Source organism: Convolutriloba macropyga, chromosome 6, assembly GCF_964194025.1.
Source record: "Convolutriloba macropyga chromosome 6, txConMacr16.3, whole genome shotgun sequence".
Taxonomy (NCBI): domain Eukaryota; kingdom Metazoa; phylum Xenacoelomorpha; order Acoela; family Convolutidae; genus Convolutriloba; species Convolutriloba macropyga.
The window spans coordinates 71,454,374-71,473,381 of NC_134473.1; the positions used below are offsets into that span (position 1 = coordinate 71,454,374).

General features: G+C 34.4%; 2 protein-coding genes across 2 annotated transcripts in view; one reads left to right on the forward strand and one right to left on the reverse strand.

Moving 5' to 3' along the window:
* The window catches only part of LOC142340586 (glutathione synthetase-like), a 494,803-nt gene that overhangs the window by 425,469 nt on the left and 50,326 nt on the right, over positions 1-19,008 (reverse strand). The gene's annotated exons all lie outside the window — the stretch shown is intronic.
* Positions 5,459-19,008, forward strand: part of LOC142341396 (protocadherin Fat 4-like) — a 180,395-nt gene continuing 166,845 nt past the window's right edge. Inside the window, 5 exon segments of the mRNA XM_075392323.1 lie at positions 5,459-5,635; positions 6,124-6,458; positions 9,698-9,773; positions 13,057-13,240; positions 14,399-14,607. Coding sequence (XP_075248438.1) covers positions 5,566-5,635; positions 6,124-6,458; positions 9,698-9,773; positions 13,057-13,240; positions 14,399-14,607 — 874 coding nt within the window. The 5' untranslated portion in view covers positions 5,459-5,565.

Consider the following 19,008-nt stretch of genomic DNA (forward strand, 5'->3'; position numbering starts at 1 on the left):
ACCATACAAAAGAGAGACAGTCCTAATGAATGCTGAAAACTATGAGAACTTGAAACACCTGATAAAAGACATCAAAACAGCGACAGATCTAACTAAAGTCAGTCGTCAGTTCAATAAAATCACAAGCGTTTTGGTGTTGTTCTTTGGTGAAAAAATGAAGGAATTTTTTTCCTGACAAAGTAACATCAAGAATTCTGAGCTTTGGAGGAATATAAGATCTGTCAGGCACACATCTTGGCTATAAAACTATAGATTTGTTTGACAATTTGGAAATCGGTGATGGAGAAGCAAAATCATTTGTCGCCGATTATACTTTCGATCAGCTTGCAGGAAAACAATTGATAATTGTATGCAAAATTATAATTGCGTATCAGCACATTGGAGGCACAAAAACTCCGCTGATTCATTTCATTAATTCAAGGCAACGCCTAAAAAAGGTAGCCTTTGCGAAGTTGAACCAACGAATAGAATAGGTTTTAGCATTTTAAAGTATAGAAAATTTGTCAAACAAATTTCAGTGTATTGAGGTTCAGTTGAGAACCAAATCCGGCAAATTAGTCCCATTTACGTAAACCTGAAAAATTATTGTTAACTTATAAAAAAATATTCAAGTTATTTAAATAAAAGCATTTAAATATTAAAATTATTTAAATATTAAAAATTATTTAAATAAAAGCATACTATCAAGAACAATCATTTTCACCATACTTTGCAGGACACTATTGTCAACGATAGTCTAAACTAGTGGATTTGGTGCTCTAGCATCGAGAGTTGGTAGGGCGACCATACCGATAGGTAAAAGGTCTTTGCGACCTGTTGCTAAAAGGATTGGAAAAGAAAACTTGTTAGAGTCAGTACCAGAGATTGTTGACGTTGTCGCCAAAAAGAAGAGTCCTAAAGCAGCACTCATATCAACTGTTCGCAAAACGTAAAGAAACAAGTTGGTGGCTCACGTGCATGAATTGGAGGCATTCGTGGTGGCAATGTTCATAAATTAAGAAAAGGAGCAGTCCTGTCAAATCCCAAAAAACCATTCACAGTAAACAACCGTTACTGAGAAGTTGGTCAGATTTTTTTCCACAGTAAAAAATGAATGCTAAATTAATGTCAGCAAAAGCAAAACACAAAAATTTAGAATTGTTTTACAAGCAGCATCTCGTTGTCAAATTTGACAATGCTTTTACAAAAAGCGCTTCATCATATTCACCAGATGGTCCAATGCTGGAATTCGAAGTTGTTGGCGACATGAACAACTTTATTGATTTGCAAAAGTTTTTACCTGAATTCGAATGCAAATTCTCGAGAACCAATGACGCTGATTTGAGAACTGGCACTTATGAGGCAAAAACATATTTGCCGTATTTTAGCAATAACGCTCTGCACTCTTTGTTTTCAGAATGTACAGGCTCAGCAAATGGTGTTAAATTGTCAAACACAAACTGCATTCATGCACAAAAGGCTTTCATATAAACAGAGTTTTGATCGGGAGGAACAGCCAAGAACACTTGGTTTTTGTCAATGCTATTATTATGAAGATGAACCGGCTAAAACTGATGGCGCTGACAATAGAGCTACTGATGTTGCTCTACGAAAAGCTTTAGTTTCTGACTCTCTGGAATGTTTTCTTTTTGAAAAACTGGCCAGTGATGTATTGACCAGTGACAAACATCTTTTAAGTGGTGTTACCCTATGCATCGGCTTGAGAAGGTCTCCCAACAATTTTACCGTTATATCTGAATCTTATAAACCTTACAGAGTAAAAATTGTTGAAGAAAACCTTTAAGTGCGCAAAAGGACCACAGCTGATCAAGTGTTGTCGGCGGTATAACAAAATTTGCTTGGAACACTTAAGACTATCGATGCACGGAGTTGTTGCCAAGATTTTTTTTGCGATTGCTGACATCCTCAGTAAAAACATCTTCTCCAATAAAACATCTTCTCCAAAGAACCTCCTCGAGGAATGATTAGTGCAACGTCAACAAATCAATCATATTTAGGAACTAACAGAACGAACCATTTCCATTGCAAGAAGTTCTGTTTGAGTGCCATGGCGATTTATTGAAATGGACTACTTGTCACTATTGGAACACCTATTTCAACAACCTGAGATCAACGTGTCCACTTCAACAAGCTTGAAGTTCTAGATTTTCTTGATGAATGTGGTCATGGCATTCCACTATCGGATTATTCAAATCACTTTCTTTTGGACTGCGGCCTTACTTCAACACAGGAGGCTTCACACGATTTCACACGTAATTCAAATTCTTACGCCAACTCTCAACAAAAAGTTACAAAAAAATTGGTTATGACATATCCAATTGATGAATAATTTTTAGATAAGTAACCTATTAATCAAAAGTTTTCATCTGAAGCAAAGCTTTGCGGAGTTTTTAAAGCTCATAATTTGCCAAGACTATCAGACAATTGTTTTGCTGGGGTTAATTTCTCAAAATCAACATCATCGGGTATTCACTCGATACTGGTTTGTAATCATAAAAAACAGGAATTTTTGCTGATCCACTTGGACAAGCGCTATATTGCTACCACTTTGTATACCTTCGGCTGCTGCAGTTGTACTTGGAAGAAGAAGTAGTTCAATTCCTCAGCTTAAAGCCAATTCAGAAACTAAACTCAAAATTTTTTGTACCCTTTTGTATTTTTATTGCTCATATTTTTTTCATATATGTAGCTATCCGTATGATATAGCTATCCGAATATACACTACATGAATGATGATGATTCAAGTAGTGTATACGGTTTGCTAAGCATATGATGTAAAGCAAATTTTTTAATTAGTTTTTTTCATTATTGGTTTTTATAAATAATTTGCAATTTCTCCTCTGAAGTTAGATAGTTCGGACATTTATTGAAAAATTTTTAAAAAATTTCAACTCGAAATGAAAGTTCATTTTTACACTATCATTATCAAATTTCAAGGAGCCATAATATCAATAGTTTTTTAAAGTTCTGCAAAAGATTTGACAAATACATAAAAAACGGTTAAAACTACAAGTTGGCTGGAAATCGGTTTGGACATGAAGATTCTTTTTCATAGGCTACAGTTTCAAAACAATTGAAAGCTTTCGTTTAGAGCCATAAAAATCTCGCTGATGTTGGTGATTATAAACGACTGCTGGCTCCAAATTCTCAAAAATTTCTGCCTGAACAGTGACGTTGACAGATTGTGGTTTGTGCAGTAGAATTTTGAAGCATGTGTATTGGCAAGGAACTGGATAGGGTTGTGAAGTAAATTTTTTGAAGTAACTTTTTTGGTCTCTGTTTTTTGACCCAAAGCTGCAACTGCATGGTAATGTTGTTCTTTTTTTCTACAAAGTTGTTATTCTGATGCAAATGACAGGAAAACTGTTGTTGATTTCTTTGGTATCAAATATTCGCTCAGTGCTGCAGATAAATTAGTGAATTTTTGTTCCAACTGTCGAAAGAACTCAGGTGTTTGTTCACACATAGCCTCAAGCATTACTAATACCGTGTCGCTCTCACGACTTTTCTCCTCTTTCTTCGTTTATCGATAAACAATCTGAGTTGATTTATTTCTATACCTATCCGACGAGAAAGCAAGATGATATCGTCATTTTGTTCCCGTTGTCTTATTCCGTTCTTTTTCATAGATTTTTCTTTATTTTCTGAGCGTATTGTAGCGATGAGTTAATGGTTCAAACTCAGCTAAAGATAGTGTAGTTCTCTGGTTGATCTTGCAACCAATTTTTTGTCATTGCAATTGTTTTTATTGTCTAGGATTGAACAACGGAAGTTATCCTTTTTGAAAAGTTTTACCATTACTTATGCTCCAGTCGAGTCGTAAGTTTTTACACAAGCAGCTGCATGACGTTTTTCTCTACTGATAATATCGTTGGAAAAATCGAAGAAGAAACAACCCTTAACCACTGACATAGTTTGTTTACAAACCAAACTCTAACTGAAATTCAAACAATTTTTTTGTATCTACTGTAATGCTTCCCAAGCACTGTTTTAAACTACAGTTTCAACACCACGCACTGCAGAAAGTTGGACATGTAAACTTGTTCAGAAAAAATTCCTTGACACTGTTGGTCGATCGGTTGTCCAATCACAAACGAATACTAAAAATACGACATGTGGAACGACTTTTGGCACTGACTACAGTATTTAGTCAAAGTAATTGGTGGGATGACTTTCGGTAATGACTATAGTATTTTGTCATAGTATACAGTTAATTCTAAAAGTAGATTGGTGACTCAGATAGTTCCAGCAACAAGAACAGCAACCACTCACCTCCTTACTAATTACTATATTTTGTTCTTATGCTTGATCAATTAAATTTTGAAACGAAGATTTGGAGCAGATTAACTGATGGCAAGAGACATAAACAATGCAGCATACACACAACATTTTTCTTCTCAACTAGTTAGTAAGACGTGATTGATTACCAAATTTTAAGATATGATTGATATAATTTTTATATACTGAGGAAAAAACAACATTAATGTTTGGACTACTCCAAAATATTTGCATTTTCCCCAATTTTTTCCAAGCTTTTCTCCGATGACGGGTTTCATCAGGTAAGATGAGGTCCACAAATTGTTATCTTTTGGACTTGAAACCCGCTGCAGAAAGCACTTCACGCAATTTTAAACCTTCACAATTTTTGATTTCCAAAAAAATTTCAGGTGAGACTTGGTCAACAAAAAATCATCTGTGAGACCTTGAACCCGGCGCAAAATGCATTTCATGCAATTCTAAAAATTCAAAATTCTTGATTTTTTCCATTTTTTCATTCTGGTACTCATCAGGGTTGATGACAAGATGACAACCACTCAAAGAGCAGTGCTCCTTCCCAACCAACGTCCAAAACAAACCATTTACACCGAAAAAAGTCAAAAAATTGTCAAAATAGGCTAAAAAATGTGTCTTGCTGGGCATGCAATGGGGTGAGGACATTTGGGTGTTCTGGGCTTGCAACGGGAGGGACACAATTTTTTTTTTGATTTTTGTAGTTTTTTGTTTTTTGGGCTTTTGGCTCGCCAAAACGCCAAAAAGTTACAAAAAAATTGAAAAAACATTTTTGTGCCCCCCTTGCAAACCCAGTAACACCCAAATGCCCCCCCCCCATTTCGTGCCGAGTAAGACACCTTACTACTGACCTGGTTGGCTAGTGATTGAGTTCAACAAACGCAAAAGACACGAAGAACTTCTTGTTCTTGTGCAAAGTGAACAGAATGTTTCTATTTTATCTAATTCGAAATATAATTTATGGTACCTTCTTCTTCGCTCATTACACTTTTTTTGAATATTGTTTTTGAATGTTTTTCTTTATTGCTTGCTCGTTCACATTCATGAATAGTTCGTTTGACGTCATATATACAATTGGCTCGAGCTATACTGCAAACTGTCCACTTAATGCCAGTGCTCTACAATACAATACACAATCATATCACGTTTTAATAGACTTTGAAGAACGCAGTCGGTTAGAAAACATTCAATATCGTTTTTTAAAGAGTTTGTTACAAATTGAATCTGCATCTATTGTTACCAGTAAAAATTTGAATAGTAAAATTGGTTTTTCAAATGGTGTCGTTCAAACGACATCGGAGAGTTCTCTTTCCCCCGGTCGTCTTGATCATAGCCCTATTCAACGGTAAGTTATCTCATGTAGCTTATTGCACCTGTCGCGGCTGCAAACTTTGGCAAAATTTTCGGTTCTTTGCCATCATAGCCCCCTCATTAAAGTGTGTAATTATCATGGTATACCTTATACGACGGGAGGTATACGTTATAGGACTACTAAGCTGGGGGGGGGGGGGGGGGGGAGGCTATAATGGGAAAAACCCAAAATTTCTTGTAATAGTGAAACGTATTGCATGGGTCACTAAGGGACAATCGTTCAGATAACGTTAAAGTTTAATGTTCTTTTTTGGAGGCATTTTAATTTACCATTCCTGTAGCAACTATACTTTCATCCAGGAACACCCCCTCCCCTCTCCCGGAAGGTCATGAATATCCCTAATTGACATGAAATGTAACAGGTGCTCAATGTTAAAATACGCAAAAAATAATTGATATCCGTAAATACTTTACTATCAATTGAATCCTAATTTTGTTAACTAAGTTTAATATTTTGTTAAGGCTTCACTGATGGATCCATAAGTGTATCCAACGCCCCCTTCAGTGTGATTGAGAGTGCCGCAGTCGGTTTCCAGATAGCAGCCGGAGGCACTGACATTAACGTTTGCGCGGGAGGAGTCAACTGCACTGCACAACTACCCAAAGTCCAGATTTTGAATCCTGCCGTGGGTGAAAACCCATTTGGGATATTGGATGATGGCACCTTGTACGTTTCATGTCCAGAGTTGCTGGATTTTGAGATCAATGAGAAGAAATCGTTCAAAGTGAACATCGCTGTCATTTACGGATTGGAGGTTGCTAGGGCAGCGGACCAATTCGTCGAGTTCACTGTTGATGTAAGAATTTATAGCGTGTCCCATAAAGTTGAAATAAGCGAACGTTTCAAAAGCCACAGAATAGAATTCAAAGGTCAAAGTTCAACTTTAAAACATGCAGAAAAAATTGATGAATGAAGGCTTAATGGAAAAAAACATTGACATTGAAATGACCACATTGATACTCAATTGCACGTTTTTGGCGTTTTTCGAACGTTCGCTTATTTCAACTTTATGGGACAGACTATAATTACTGTTTATCACTGATTTAATTAATGTGAAATGATGTAAAAAGGGCAACAACGAGAAAACTTGAGGTTTAAGGAGAATTATCTTGACTTTTAGAAAGGCGGCCAAGAATTTTGGACGGAATGTCAGCAGGAGAGAAAATTAATGCAAAATTGAAGAATAAAATGGAATAAAAGTTTTTTCTAATAAATAGAAACGAAAAGGCGGAACCTTCATATTTTCACTGCGACTTTTAACCACACAAAATGTTTTTTCCTATTAAACTCTCTCAATCCGACATTTTTTTATTAAACAGACGCCTCTTCAGAAGACTTTATAGCACAAAATGCAATGAAACAGCCTGTGTTGCAAATTGTAATGATATGGAATAAAATCATGATATAATTCCATGTCAATACAACTTACCTAAATAAACAAGAATTAGTTAACTAACATTAGCTTAATTGCATATATTTGTACTCATTCGCCACTTCTCTGCCATTTCTATGTCTGTTCAAAAACTCTTTCAACCGTCTGGAGAACTAATGACTAAAAATCAATGAATTAAACAACTGAAAAAACAAAATTGATTGAAACAAAATATATCAACAAAGACTCAACGCAAAAATCTAGTACTACAAATTGAAACTACAAAAGAGCTGATATTTGAATGCTCAGGTTTCAGTATTTGTCTATGAGTGCCGATATTTTGTTAATAAAATAAACTCATAAAACTTGTCTCTTCGAAAAATTATGGTCCTCAAAAATAGGAATAAAAATAAATAACTCATGGAATATGGAGTAGCAAAACGATTTTTTATCAACTTTTTTAACCTTGTTTTAAGAATAAGTACAGTAGTTCTAATTTGTACTAAAGAAAATGATCAAATTTTTTGTATTAAACTAATGTTAAAAACACATCCAATCTATAAACGTCTTCTGTTTGGAAAATTAGAAACTGAGAGCAGATCTGAAGAAAAAACAAAAATGAAAAGAAATGGGCTCAAAAATAGTAAACAAAAACCGTATTCCATTCATTGTCGCAAAAAAATTGAAAAATTTTCCGTAGAATTTCTAATACTACTGTTAGAAGACCATTTAAACACGGTTGAAAGCTCTTCAGCTGATGAATTTGGATTTTTTATAAATAATATTTTGGAGAACATTCAGATTTTGCTTAGCTGTTTAGATTCTCTTCTAGTTCCTTACCATCTGCTTTTCTGAACACCAAAAATGTATCTAACAACCAAATGGTCTCTAGATCTGCAAACAATACGCATAGTTTCAACTTGATGAAATTTCAAGCCTGAATATTGTGTAATTAAAAGAACTTTGAATAACAAAAGTTTGCAATAAAAAATAATTAAAGTAATGGAACTCACGGATTGTTAAATTTCTTGATTTTTGACTCTGAGTTTCTGACTTTCAGAAAGGACACTAAAAGCAGTCTGCTAAAAATTGAGAACTACGGAAATGGCTGCTCGCAAACTCCGGCGACTTTTTTATTAAGCAAATTTGTAATAACGAACGTTCAAGTTGAGAAAAATTTATCGGAAAAAACTGTTGAAACATAGTTATCTTAGCAGCATATTTCACAGCCTATTATTTGGAAGGGACATTTTTGAAAAATTGGACAGTCTTTAATGAAAAAAATAAAGGGAAAAATCGAGCAACGTCTTCAATTTTGGCAGAACGGCTTGAAACGTCGAAGACGGTTGACTGAAATCATTCATTCTGCGGGAAAATAGAGGAACTTTCATCAATTCATTCTGTAATTAAAGAAGCAAATGAAATTATTGTGGCTTAGAATATTATGCAACAATAAATTTTTAAAATTACTTTTCTACGTGAACATGTATTTTAATGTTATTTTAGCGTAAATTGCTATCTTTTAGAAAAACTTCAAAGGCTGAAAATCATTTCTGCTGCTTTAAACAACATACATTTTAGACAAACTTTGATCACAAGTTCTCTTTTCAGTTGAGGTTGTATATTTTAAAAAATTTTATGTAAAAAAATTGATCGCATACATTTAGATGATAGTATTACGTTTAGGAGATATCAACAATTTTCTAATTTTAAAATCTGTTGTTGATATTACGTAGAAAAGCATCTCTTGCAAAATTGATATGATTGGCTTTGAATAGTTTTGCAAACTTGTTATTGAGTTTAATTGAGGTCTACTAAGATGGCTGACGACAATTGTAATTCGTTGAAAAAATTTGCACAGCCCGAAAAAGGTGTTATTAATAGTTATTAACGTTTGTTAAAAGTTATTTAGTTCAAAAAGGGGAATATTTGAAGATTTGACCATAAATGTTAACTGTCGCATCAAAACATCATTTAGGGCGCTAGTGAAAATGGCAGACGTAACAAAATATAGAAATTTAACTGCTGGCCAATCACAATAGACAATAGGAATGTTGTTTCCTGATTAGATGATAGCGCAACAAATTCTCCATGTTTTAAAATAGGATATGCGTGTTAACGTAAAATTGTTCAGAAATCGCAATAAGCCGAAATAGAATAATTATAATTTTTTTTGGGCAAACTGGTCTCACGTTTGATTGTGATAGATTCATATCTAGTCCCACGGGCCGTTGAGGCATGGCCATGGCCCGCGAGGCATGGCCAGATGCGGTGAAAATAATTATCTAGCATTAGGCTTTGTCCAATTTAGGCTAATTGAACGCATAAAGGTACAGTGTTTTAAATTTCGCAACCCATCACATTCGTTGAAATTTCTACATTTTGTTACGTCTATTTGTTAAGACGTCACCATCATTTAGATATCAAAATTACAAAAAACATGTAGATAAATGGAAAAATAATTTTAAAATAATGACAAAATAGACATTTTCAAAAACTGTACTTTACATTGAGCATAAGTTGTTTTAAGAGTCCGTGCTTTGAAGCATAAGATTGTCTTTCTTTTTAAGTCAGTACTAGTTAAATTGTCTATACATAATCCAGAAGTGCATTTTTGGTCAATACAACACACCGTCAGTTTGATGTTATGAATTAATGTTCAGGTGACGGACTTCAACGAGCCCCCAGAGTGGGTGGAGTCTCCGACTATCATCAGCATACAAGAGCAGACTGGGTCCTGTTAGTGTGATCAATTAATTTATAAACCTTCAATCCTACTGCACGTTCGTATTGTTATCTGACTAATGCCGTGATTTTGTTCTGTAAAAGCGAAATGCTCCAAGTTTTGAGTTTTCTTTCTGTGGTACACAGTCACACACAATCGATAAAAATTAAGATTGACATTGGTTGTGATTCGCAGAGAAAGTGTTCCAATTTGCCAAATTACCACTTTTTGATGTGTATGAGGGCAAACGTTAATTGTTCCCCACTCATTACATAAGATTTTTCTTTTTTGTTCAGTTAATTTTGGCCGATCGATATATTCATAGAAGAAAACCGTGATTGGTATCATTAGAAAGCTGTTCAAACGTTGCATTTGAAATTTAAAAAAATATTTTGAATTCCTTTTTTTTCAGATCAGACGAAGTATTGAGTTTTAGACTTTTTTGAACATAAAACTGATTTTCGTTGTTTTTTATCACACTGTCCGTAATTTTAAGCATTTTTCTGCATATTTAGTTGTGATGACTTTGTTTTAGCGTCCTTTGTGCTGAATTTGATATATTTTTTGTATCAAAATCTTAATTAAAAATAACATAAAAAATTTAATCAAAATTTAAAAAAATTAAGAGTACGATATGAATCATTCGATCTCTACGATTTCTATTGGAGTGCACTTTTTTAAACTCATTTTTTTCACTCTCAGGTTTTTCTCGAGTCATTTAGAGAAAAGTACCTCATCATATCTACTAATGAAAAACCCCATTTTATTGCCCCCCCCCCCCCCAAGTGGGGCCCAATGAACAATAATTTTGTATTCACGGAATCGTAGCTCATCGTTTTTATGGCTTCGATACAATGTTTTTCTATTTTTCCTTGAACGCTTGTGTTTTGCCTGCTTTTATTGCATTCTTCTAGTCCTATGTCATGACTTCCTTAATTGAAAAAGCAACTGGCATTCTGAATAGGCTAAAGTGAACCTACTTAATGCTTGGCATGCACACAATTCAACTCTGGGAACTTATAGGACTGTGTCACTAATAACATTATGCTCAGAATTGATCCAAAATTCAGTCTAATTAGCGGTTCTGTTTTCTAATCATTGATTTTAAGGCTTTTATGCTACAATTTTTAACACTATTATGAGATTTTTGGATAATTTTTGAAAATTGTTTTTCCTTTTCGAAGTCTTGTTACCCTATAATATTATTGAAATCTCGCATTTGCGTTGACAAGACTAAGTTGAGCATCAGAAAATAGTGTATGGTTTCAATGGCGTCGACACTTTTTCCTCGCGATTTTCTATTTTTAGTTCTTTGCCTTTTTGTTGTCCTTTTGGTAGTCATAAGATTTATTCTGAATAAAACATGATCTTATGGGCTTCCAGGTATAAGTTGATGGTATAGGTTATGGTTTTTGTTTTCCATTGGAAGCTATTAGTATTAAGAGTACTTATACTACAAGTTATGTTTAACATTTAATTATTTTCGTTTATCAATTCAGAATTGTTGAATGATTCTGAAGTCAATTTATCGCAATACAGAGAGATCCATTGGTGTTGAAAAATCAGTTTAACATATCCTAAGGTTTTCACTGAGTACCTTATATGCTAAAAGTTGTCACACTTTTCTCTTGCAGTTTTTTAAAAACGTATTCAATGAGGTAAGTTGATATCTAGTGGCTTCCATTATTTTAATTTTAGTTGAGTTCAAAGTTTTCGGAATATTTTTTGAATTTATTTCTCTTTTTTTGGTTTTTTTTTCTGTTGTGAAATTCAAGAACTAGTCCCAACCGTCTCATTGAAAAGAAGTCCCATCAAGTTTCTTGTGATTTAAACTTCAACCTCATTTTCGGTTTAGTGTCGAAAATTGGTAGATCGTTCTAGTGTGGCATGATATTATTTGATTCTTTTAGTAGTTTGTGTTTGTAACAATTTTCGTACACCAACATATATTTTTGTATATCTCTAAGCTCTTCATTTGTAAGACAATTAAGTCAAAACTGTGGATAAGCGGGGTCGGAACAATATTTGCAGAGGCGTATTACCGAGGCCCATGGTTTTCTCTATATAGATATTAAATCAAAATTTCGATGTTTGTTTTTTTGTAAAAAAATGAAGATTTTGAAATGTTTGTTTGAAACAGGGATTGCAATTTGTACATTGGAAGCATGTTCAAACTAAACCTATGCCAACATTATCCTCGACAAATGGAGGCCTGAGAGATCTTCAGTTTCGATTCAATTTTTCAATAGTTTTCTAATGATGCCTGACAAATATATGCGTACACAAAAAATATAACATTCGGTAAAAATTGAACTGACAAAAAAAGCCAGGCTAGCAAGTTCCCAGCTGCAAGATAAAATTCAGATTTCGAACAGTAAGAGGTGAAATTGCTTCAGTCTATAAGGCGGTATGCTTAAACGCATAGTGTCATAACCTCACATTCGGGGCAGATCAATTTGAAACATGAAACCAGGAAGTCAGACCATAGAATTTCTGACAAATGTTTAGAATTAGAAAACTTTCTGGCCATTGCTATTGATTTTGAAATCAACAAAGATCACAGCTCAAGTTCAAAAATTGGAAAAAATTATCTGAAAACTGAATAAAACTGAAAGAAATATGTACGAACGTGTTCAAATAGCTAGGAAAGCCCTTTTTGACTTACTCTTTGATCATCAATTATGGTAAGTTGTTTTTAAATTAAAAGTTGCTTATGAAAGTTTTGAGACTTCTTAGAGACCTGACGTTTACCATTTTTTCGAGTTTGGAAATTTTGGAATGATGAGAATGATTTTTTGAGAATGCTTTTTAATACAGGGTTTCAATACCACCAAATATTTGAACTATTAAAACCTGAGAACTAAAACAGTCATCTCATAGATCTCTTAAAACCAATGAGAGAAAAGAAAAAATATTGCACCCGTTAATTCCAGTTTGAGCAGTGTCAACGCTTAAGTTATTAAAATTACAGAAACACGGGAAAACTGAGAAATTGACCCTGTCATCCATTAAGAAAATGAAACTTCACAAAAAAGTAGTCCCCAGTACAATTTCATCCACAATTATAGGCAACGAACTTTTCCTTAATTTAGTGTCAACGCTATAACCAAGATGAGCTAGGAAATGGCAGTAATTTTTGTTTGAAAGCTATTTTGTAGTTTAATTGGGTCTCGCTCCTACAGTTAAAATGCAGAATAATAACTTTATAAAAAATGTTTTTTTTTAAAAAAAAGATAATAACAAATTATCATAATCCACTGGGGAAAAAGAAACTGATGAATAATTTTTTGGCAATAGTGACACAGATGGCCAACTTCATCTTCAATGATCCGGAAGGAGTGACAATGACCTGCACTTTGGGCCCAGCTGCATGTACTGCCAAATTTACCCTGACTGCGAATGCCCGTGCATGTGTTCTTGCAACTGATGGCTCTCAATTGTTCGATTACGAAACAACATCTTCTTATCTCTGCACCGTCAAGTTAGCACCTCAATTTCTGCATCAGTTCAGGACCAGACTGATTTTACTTTCTCTAAAAATTTACCCTAGAGTTATTTCACAATGTTTTGGGTCAAACATAACAACACATTGTGTGGCTCGGTTGTTTCCTGAAGTCCTGTAAACGTACATGTACACGTTACGGTCGATCTCAATCTTTTTAATGCGACTAAAAAGTCATTAATCCCAATTTTTTTTAGTAAATTCCACAAATCATTTCCAGTCTCCATTTCCAGTCCCAAATGTCTCCAGTCTGTCGTTTCGATGTGCTAAAATTTATGAAAGTTGCTCAAATAAGCATTACTGAATTGAATTGGCTTTTTTAAAGATTTCGGACCGAAAAGGCTTTTCATTTCCTCTTTAAAAATGAATAATTTATTCCCAAATGGCACGGATTTTCCTTTCCTCTTATATGGGAGCAATCGTTGCCGTTCCCTTAAATGGTAATAATTACCGAAAGATAAAATCGTGAGCAAAATCCTATTTGAATTGCTCCCTCACACGTGTTAAGATTGCCAAACGAAATATACTCAATCATATCGAAAATACTCGCCTCTTAAATATGTCAATTTGACCCTAGTTACTTAACGTAATAGAATTTGAGAGTAAATTCAATATCCTAATTTTAGTGCGAGATGTTTATTTATGAAAGGTCCCTATTGCTTGAGTTACTCTGACCCCTCTTAGGCGTAAAGTGTAGTGAATCATCTTGAGTTCATCAAAAATGTGTTCGAAGGAAGAGCAAGGAAAGCATTTAAAAAATCTGACATTTAAATCATTTTACAGTACACATCTGTCCATATCAGACCATACATAGCAATTCCAAAATACTAAAATAGTATGTCGTGAAATTTATGTTTTCTAAGTTTTCGCGTGTGGGTTGAATTGTCCACTGTGAACAGTTATCAGCAGGAAAACCGCTATAAAGGTGAGAACTGCGGTAAATACTGAGCCTATTCGCCGACTGAAAGCGCTGAAGAAACTTATGAAGGTGTATCAATTTTCGAGCACGCCGAAAACCGCAATTCTTACAAAAATAGCTTAGCTTTCACAGCATTCACCGGGTTCTTTGCGGTGACATTATCTGAAATTGTAAATTATTTCCTGGAGAAATTTTTGACCTGGGTAAATGTTGTCCAGAGTCTGTCAACAAGCGGATTCTACCAAATGCACCTCTCAAAACGACTTCTTCGTTGAGATCCTGGACGTTGATGACGTGGAACCAGTTCCAAATGAGAACGATACCTCAGCCATAGTGGCCAATGGTCCGGCTGGCACTGGAATTGCCCTGACGCCTGCGATCTCTTTCTGGGATCCAGACTCCACTCATTTCTATTACACCATCGAAGGTATCTCAACCTCAGACTCTGAGCAGGGTGGAACCAGGTCTCCACCTCTGTTATTCCACCAGGGAAAAGCGGAAATAAGAAAACGAAATCAGATTTCAGTTAATATTTTTTGAGTTTTTAATAGTTCCTTCCACTCTTTCAGCTAAGCAGAACGTTTCGTTTTTTAGAAGACAATTTCAGCTTGAAAAACAAAAAAAATATATTTATTCTTGCTTATCCGACAGAATATCATTGAATTCTGAAATATGTCTATTATCTATATAGTGACAAATCGTTGTCAAATATGATTGAAGCAGACATTGAAGGGTCTTTTTAGAACCAAGAATGGAAGTCATAAATTTCTGAAATCTTCATTTTTGTGAAATCGAATTTTGGTCTTATCGCCTGTTCAGTTGAAATTTATAATGGAATCATCTTCGCAGCGGTATAAAGAAAAAATTAAGTCCCTTTTTGGGGGAGGGGGTACTCTGCCAGACGTTAAATACACTGTATGAACCTCATTTTAGATGCGCTCATTCGAGTTAGCGCCAGACATCATTTCCAGACATTAACCCAAAGATAGTATCCAGATAAGTATCAGATAAACACTACACAATGTAGATTTATCTAAAGAAATATCACAATTACACAATGTTTAATTTTAGTGTTATATTTTTGAAAACACAACAGGTGATGAATTTTATTTGCGAATTTATAACTGATTGTGTTGATGAATGAATTTGTTGATAGATTCTGCCTCAGGAACAGGTTATGTCATCTTGCACAATCAGCGCTTCAACTTTAGCCTTGAGTCACTGCAATTCACTATTTCAAGCTCAATTTTTATCGGGCTAAAAAAACCTTCTTGGAAAATGAAACGGAGAAAATGATGTGAAAAATATTTTGCTTCACATTATTGCAACACCAGCAGCTTTATTTATACTCAAGTCAACTTTGTCTCTTTTGAGGGATATAGAACCGTTAAATAATCCTTTTTTTCGATTATCTCCAACGATTTTTCTCTTTTTTGCCCAAACGAACTCTTTTAACTGCTTGGGTGCCTTCATGCAACCAATAAATGGCACAGATACGAGTTAATTGCTTCCAATTAACAAAAGTTACTGCTGCCAATAATTTTTAATCGTTGAGGGCTGTTGATAGAGTTACTTGGAAGGAAATATTATTTTTATTCTAGTTGAATTTAAAGTTGACGACAAAATGTTTCTAATGTAACTATCGCACAAATCAATGTGATGCTGTGTGTTTCTATTTTCAATTCAATAGTATTTTGAAAAAAAGCATTTGCAACAGAAGTACGTTTAGAGTTCTTTAACAACAATCGGATCTATTCTGTTTTGCCCCCCCCCACCCCCCCCCCCCCCCCCAGCTTAGTGTAGTGAGCATAAATCTTTTATGACCCCCAGGCGCTCGTGCTGTTTTCTTACATAGTACATATAACAACTTATAATTTGTAGCTGGGGGTCATAAAGAACACTGGGGGGAAACAGAATAGATCCCATTTTTAATTGAATGCGCTGTCCCGGACGTGAGTCCCAGAGCATTTCAGCGCGGAGCCAGCACATTTGAAGCGTAAAAACTTAATTCAGGTCTGAAACATTGCATCTCCAGAATATTTTAAGTTCCTTTATGCGCAGCTTTTCTTCATTCTGATTCTTTTGAGGTCCTAGAGTTCGCCCAGACTGACCTTATCGTGTATAGTCTGAAAATTACTCATACCCAAAATTAAGTCTGAGCAGAATAGTGTCATACAATTGCAGCTTATTTAATTATAATTGTACACACTATTTATTCATAAGCCAGTGTGTAAGCAATTACCACAAAGCACAATTAGCTTAGTGGTTACGTCTTGATGCACAAATTAAGTGTTACAAGTACCCACGCAGGCGTTGGAGTCGCATATAAAGGACACTTTGTTGGCGGGAGTTAAGCTGAACATATTATTTTCCATACGGTAAATTTCACGCAAAAATCAAGACTGGCAGTGTAATCTGGGACATGAACAGAGTACTGGCCCTCCTAAAAAACAGAGTGTCTCTGGTCTGTTTCAGCGCTGATTTGCTCTGCCACCAACATCCGGGGTCGTTCTTTGACTTTTGAAGCTTATTTACAATTTCAAAGATATGGATCAAATTGCAGCGCTGTCTTTTTCAGCGACCTGTTATCATATTTTGATAAAATGATTTTAGGCTGCATTTTTTTTCGCGTTGATTCAGTAAACGCGGGAAAAACGGTTTGAAATACTCAAACCTCTATCAAATTAAAATCACTTGGTTTTTGGGGTGATTTGTATGTAGGCAGTTTGGATTTTTGGATCTCTTCTGTTTCGCCCCCCCAGTGTTTTTATGACCCGAGTTGCAAATTATATGTGGTTATATAGCGCGTTACTATGTGAGAAAATAGCATGTGCGCCTGGGGGTCATAAAATATTTATGCTCACTAAGCTGGGGGGGGGGGGGGGGCGAAACTGAATAGATCAGGATTTTTTGTCTCTTTCTTTCTTTCCTTTTTCACAATCTCATATTTTTAGGAATGCGATAAGGAAGAAGGAATTATACATTTGTTCTATTAGATTTTAATTGCAATGATTGGCCAGCAGTTGATTACATTGACAATTGTTGAAACTTTCAGTCTTTGCGTATATATTCCCCATATTTATTTTGCCATCTATGTTATTCTGAGTCACTTTATGATCTCTAGGGTTTTCTAACGACAAGCAAAAATGCTATATGAATATTATGGCGCGTAATATATGGTTTTAATCACTAAGACAACACCACTTTCTGAAAATTTAATAAGGTTTCTTGGTTTTGGCGTTTTTTGTTCAGTTTACTATTTAATCTGTGTTTTTTTCTGTTTAATATTTTTCCGTGACGATGAATACTTTTAACGGTTGGTATCAGGCGCGTTCCTTTTATGCAATTTTCAATATCTTTTGAAGTCTCTGTTTGTAAACAATTGTTTAAGACATCATACGTTTTCAAAATTTGTAGGGTAACTTTTCGAATAGACAGGAACCGTCGTTGCTATTGTTTGCTTTTATATAAAAAAGTTTAACAGAGATAAAAAGATTTATATAGAAACGACTAGTCTCTTTCGCTTTTGAGCAACTTTTTGCTGGTTCTGTTTGAACCTGCCAGTATTTGATAATTTTGATGGCATTCAATTTTCAGATATTTTGCCTTTCTTACTATTTGCCTAACTTTGCGAATCATTGACAAAAAGATTTACTTATTTCTGTTGATGCATAACTCACGTTTTTAAAATCGTCTAGTGTTTTTACAAAACTTTGTTGACACCAGTTATTATTAAAAAACAGACCACCCTTCTGAGTTGTGATTGCATTTTGTTACTTTTATTATTTTGTCTCATGGTGGCAATGATTTCACGTGCTATGAGTTTCCGGATAAAAAATAGATTTCGGCGGTCAGAGTTTTAAAATCAGTCGGTCTTTTTTTAATAATCAAATCAGAGCTCAGTATTGATAGATCTAATTGGCTTCCTAATCAGCAACAAATTATTGCATCTAGTTTCGACTTTTAAAAATGATAAGCTTATGGTCATTTTGACTAATAAAAATATTAGATTTTTCAATAAATATTGGCTTATTGAACTTTGTCTCTATTTTTTCTTTTTTGGTCAACTTTAGCTTAGTGTCAGCAAAGAAAAAAAGTTTCTTTTTTCTGTTGTTTTAAAATTTAATATCTATTGCGGTTTACGCCTTGAATTAGGGTTTTCTGGCTTTGATACTGCTAGCTTTCACATTTTTTTAAGGTATTTGCCCGTTTTTCACGTTTTCTAGTTTTGTCACAGTATCAACTTATTGACAGTTCACATATCATTTTATTAGTGTTCAAAAAAGGGCACAATTGAACATACTAAAATCCTTAAAGATATGAATTATGGTTTTAACGACTTCGACACTACTTTCTTGACGAATTTAACTGAATTAATTAATTTTGTCTTTAACTGTTTTTTGACCTTGTCGTTGTAGTCGTATGAAAGTTCCTGTCTAATGACAAGTTTCAGTGCCTTTTAATGGAGGAAAATTCTAGCCTAAATTTTGATTTTACTACATAGCTGCTGGTTGTCATGACTTTGAAAAAAATTGTTTTCAAAAACAAAAAACAAACACTTTTTAATTTCGCAATTTTGTTCTTTTTATTGTCTATTTGTTAGCTAGTCTCATACATTACAAGTCTAAAATGACATTATTGATGTCAGGGAAAGGTATCAAAAGGGATTGGTTTCGCAAAATTCATTGTTTTTAAAGAAATCGTTATGACTACTGGCTTCGACACGGGTTTTTCACAGAAAAGTAATATTTTGATTTTTGTCATATTTAACGTTCTTTTTGTAGAAGTAAGACATTTTCTGGATAAATGAAAGGCTCAATGGTTTCCT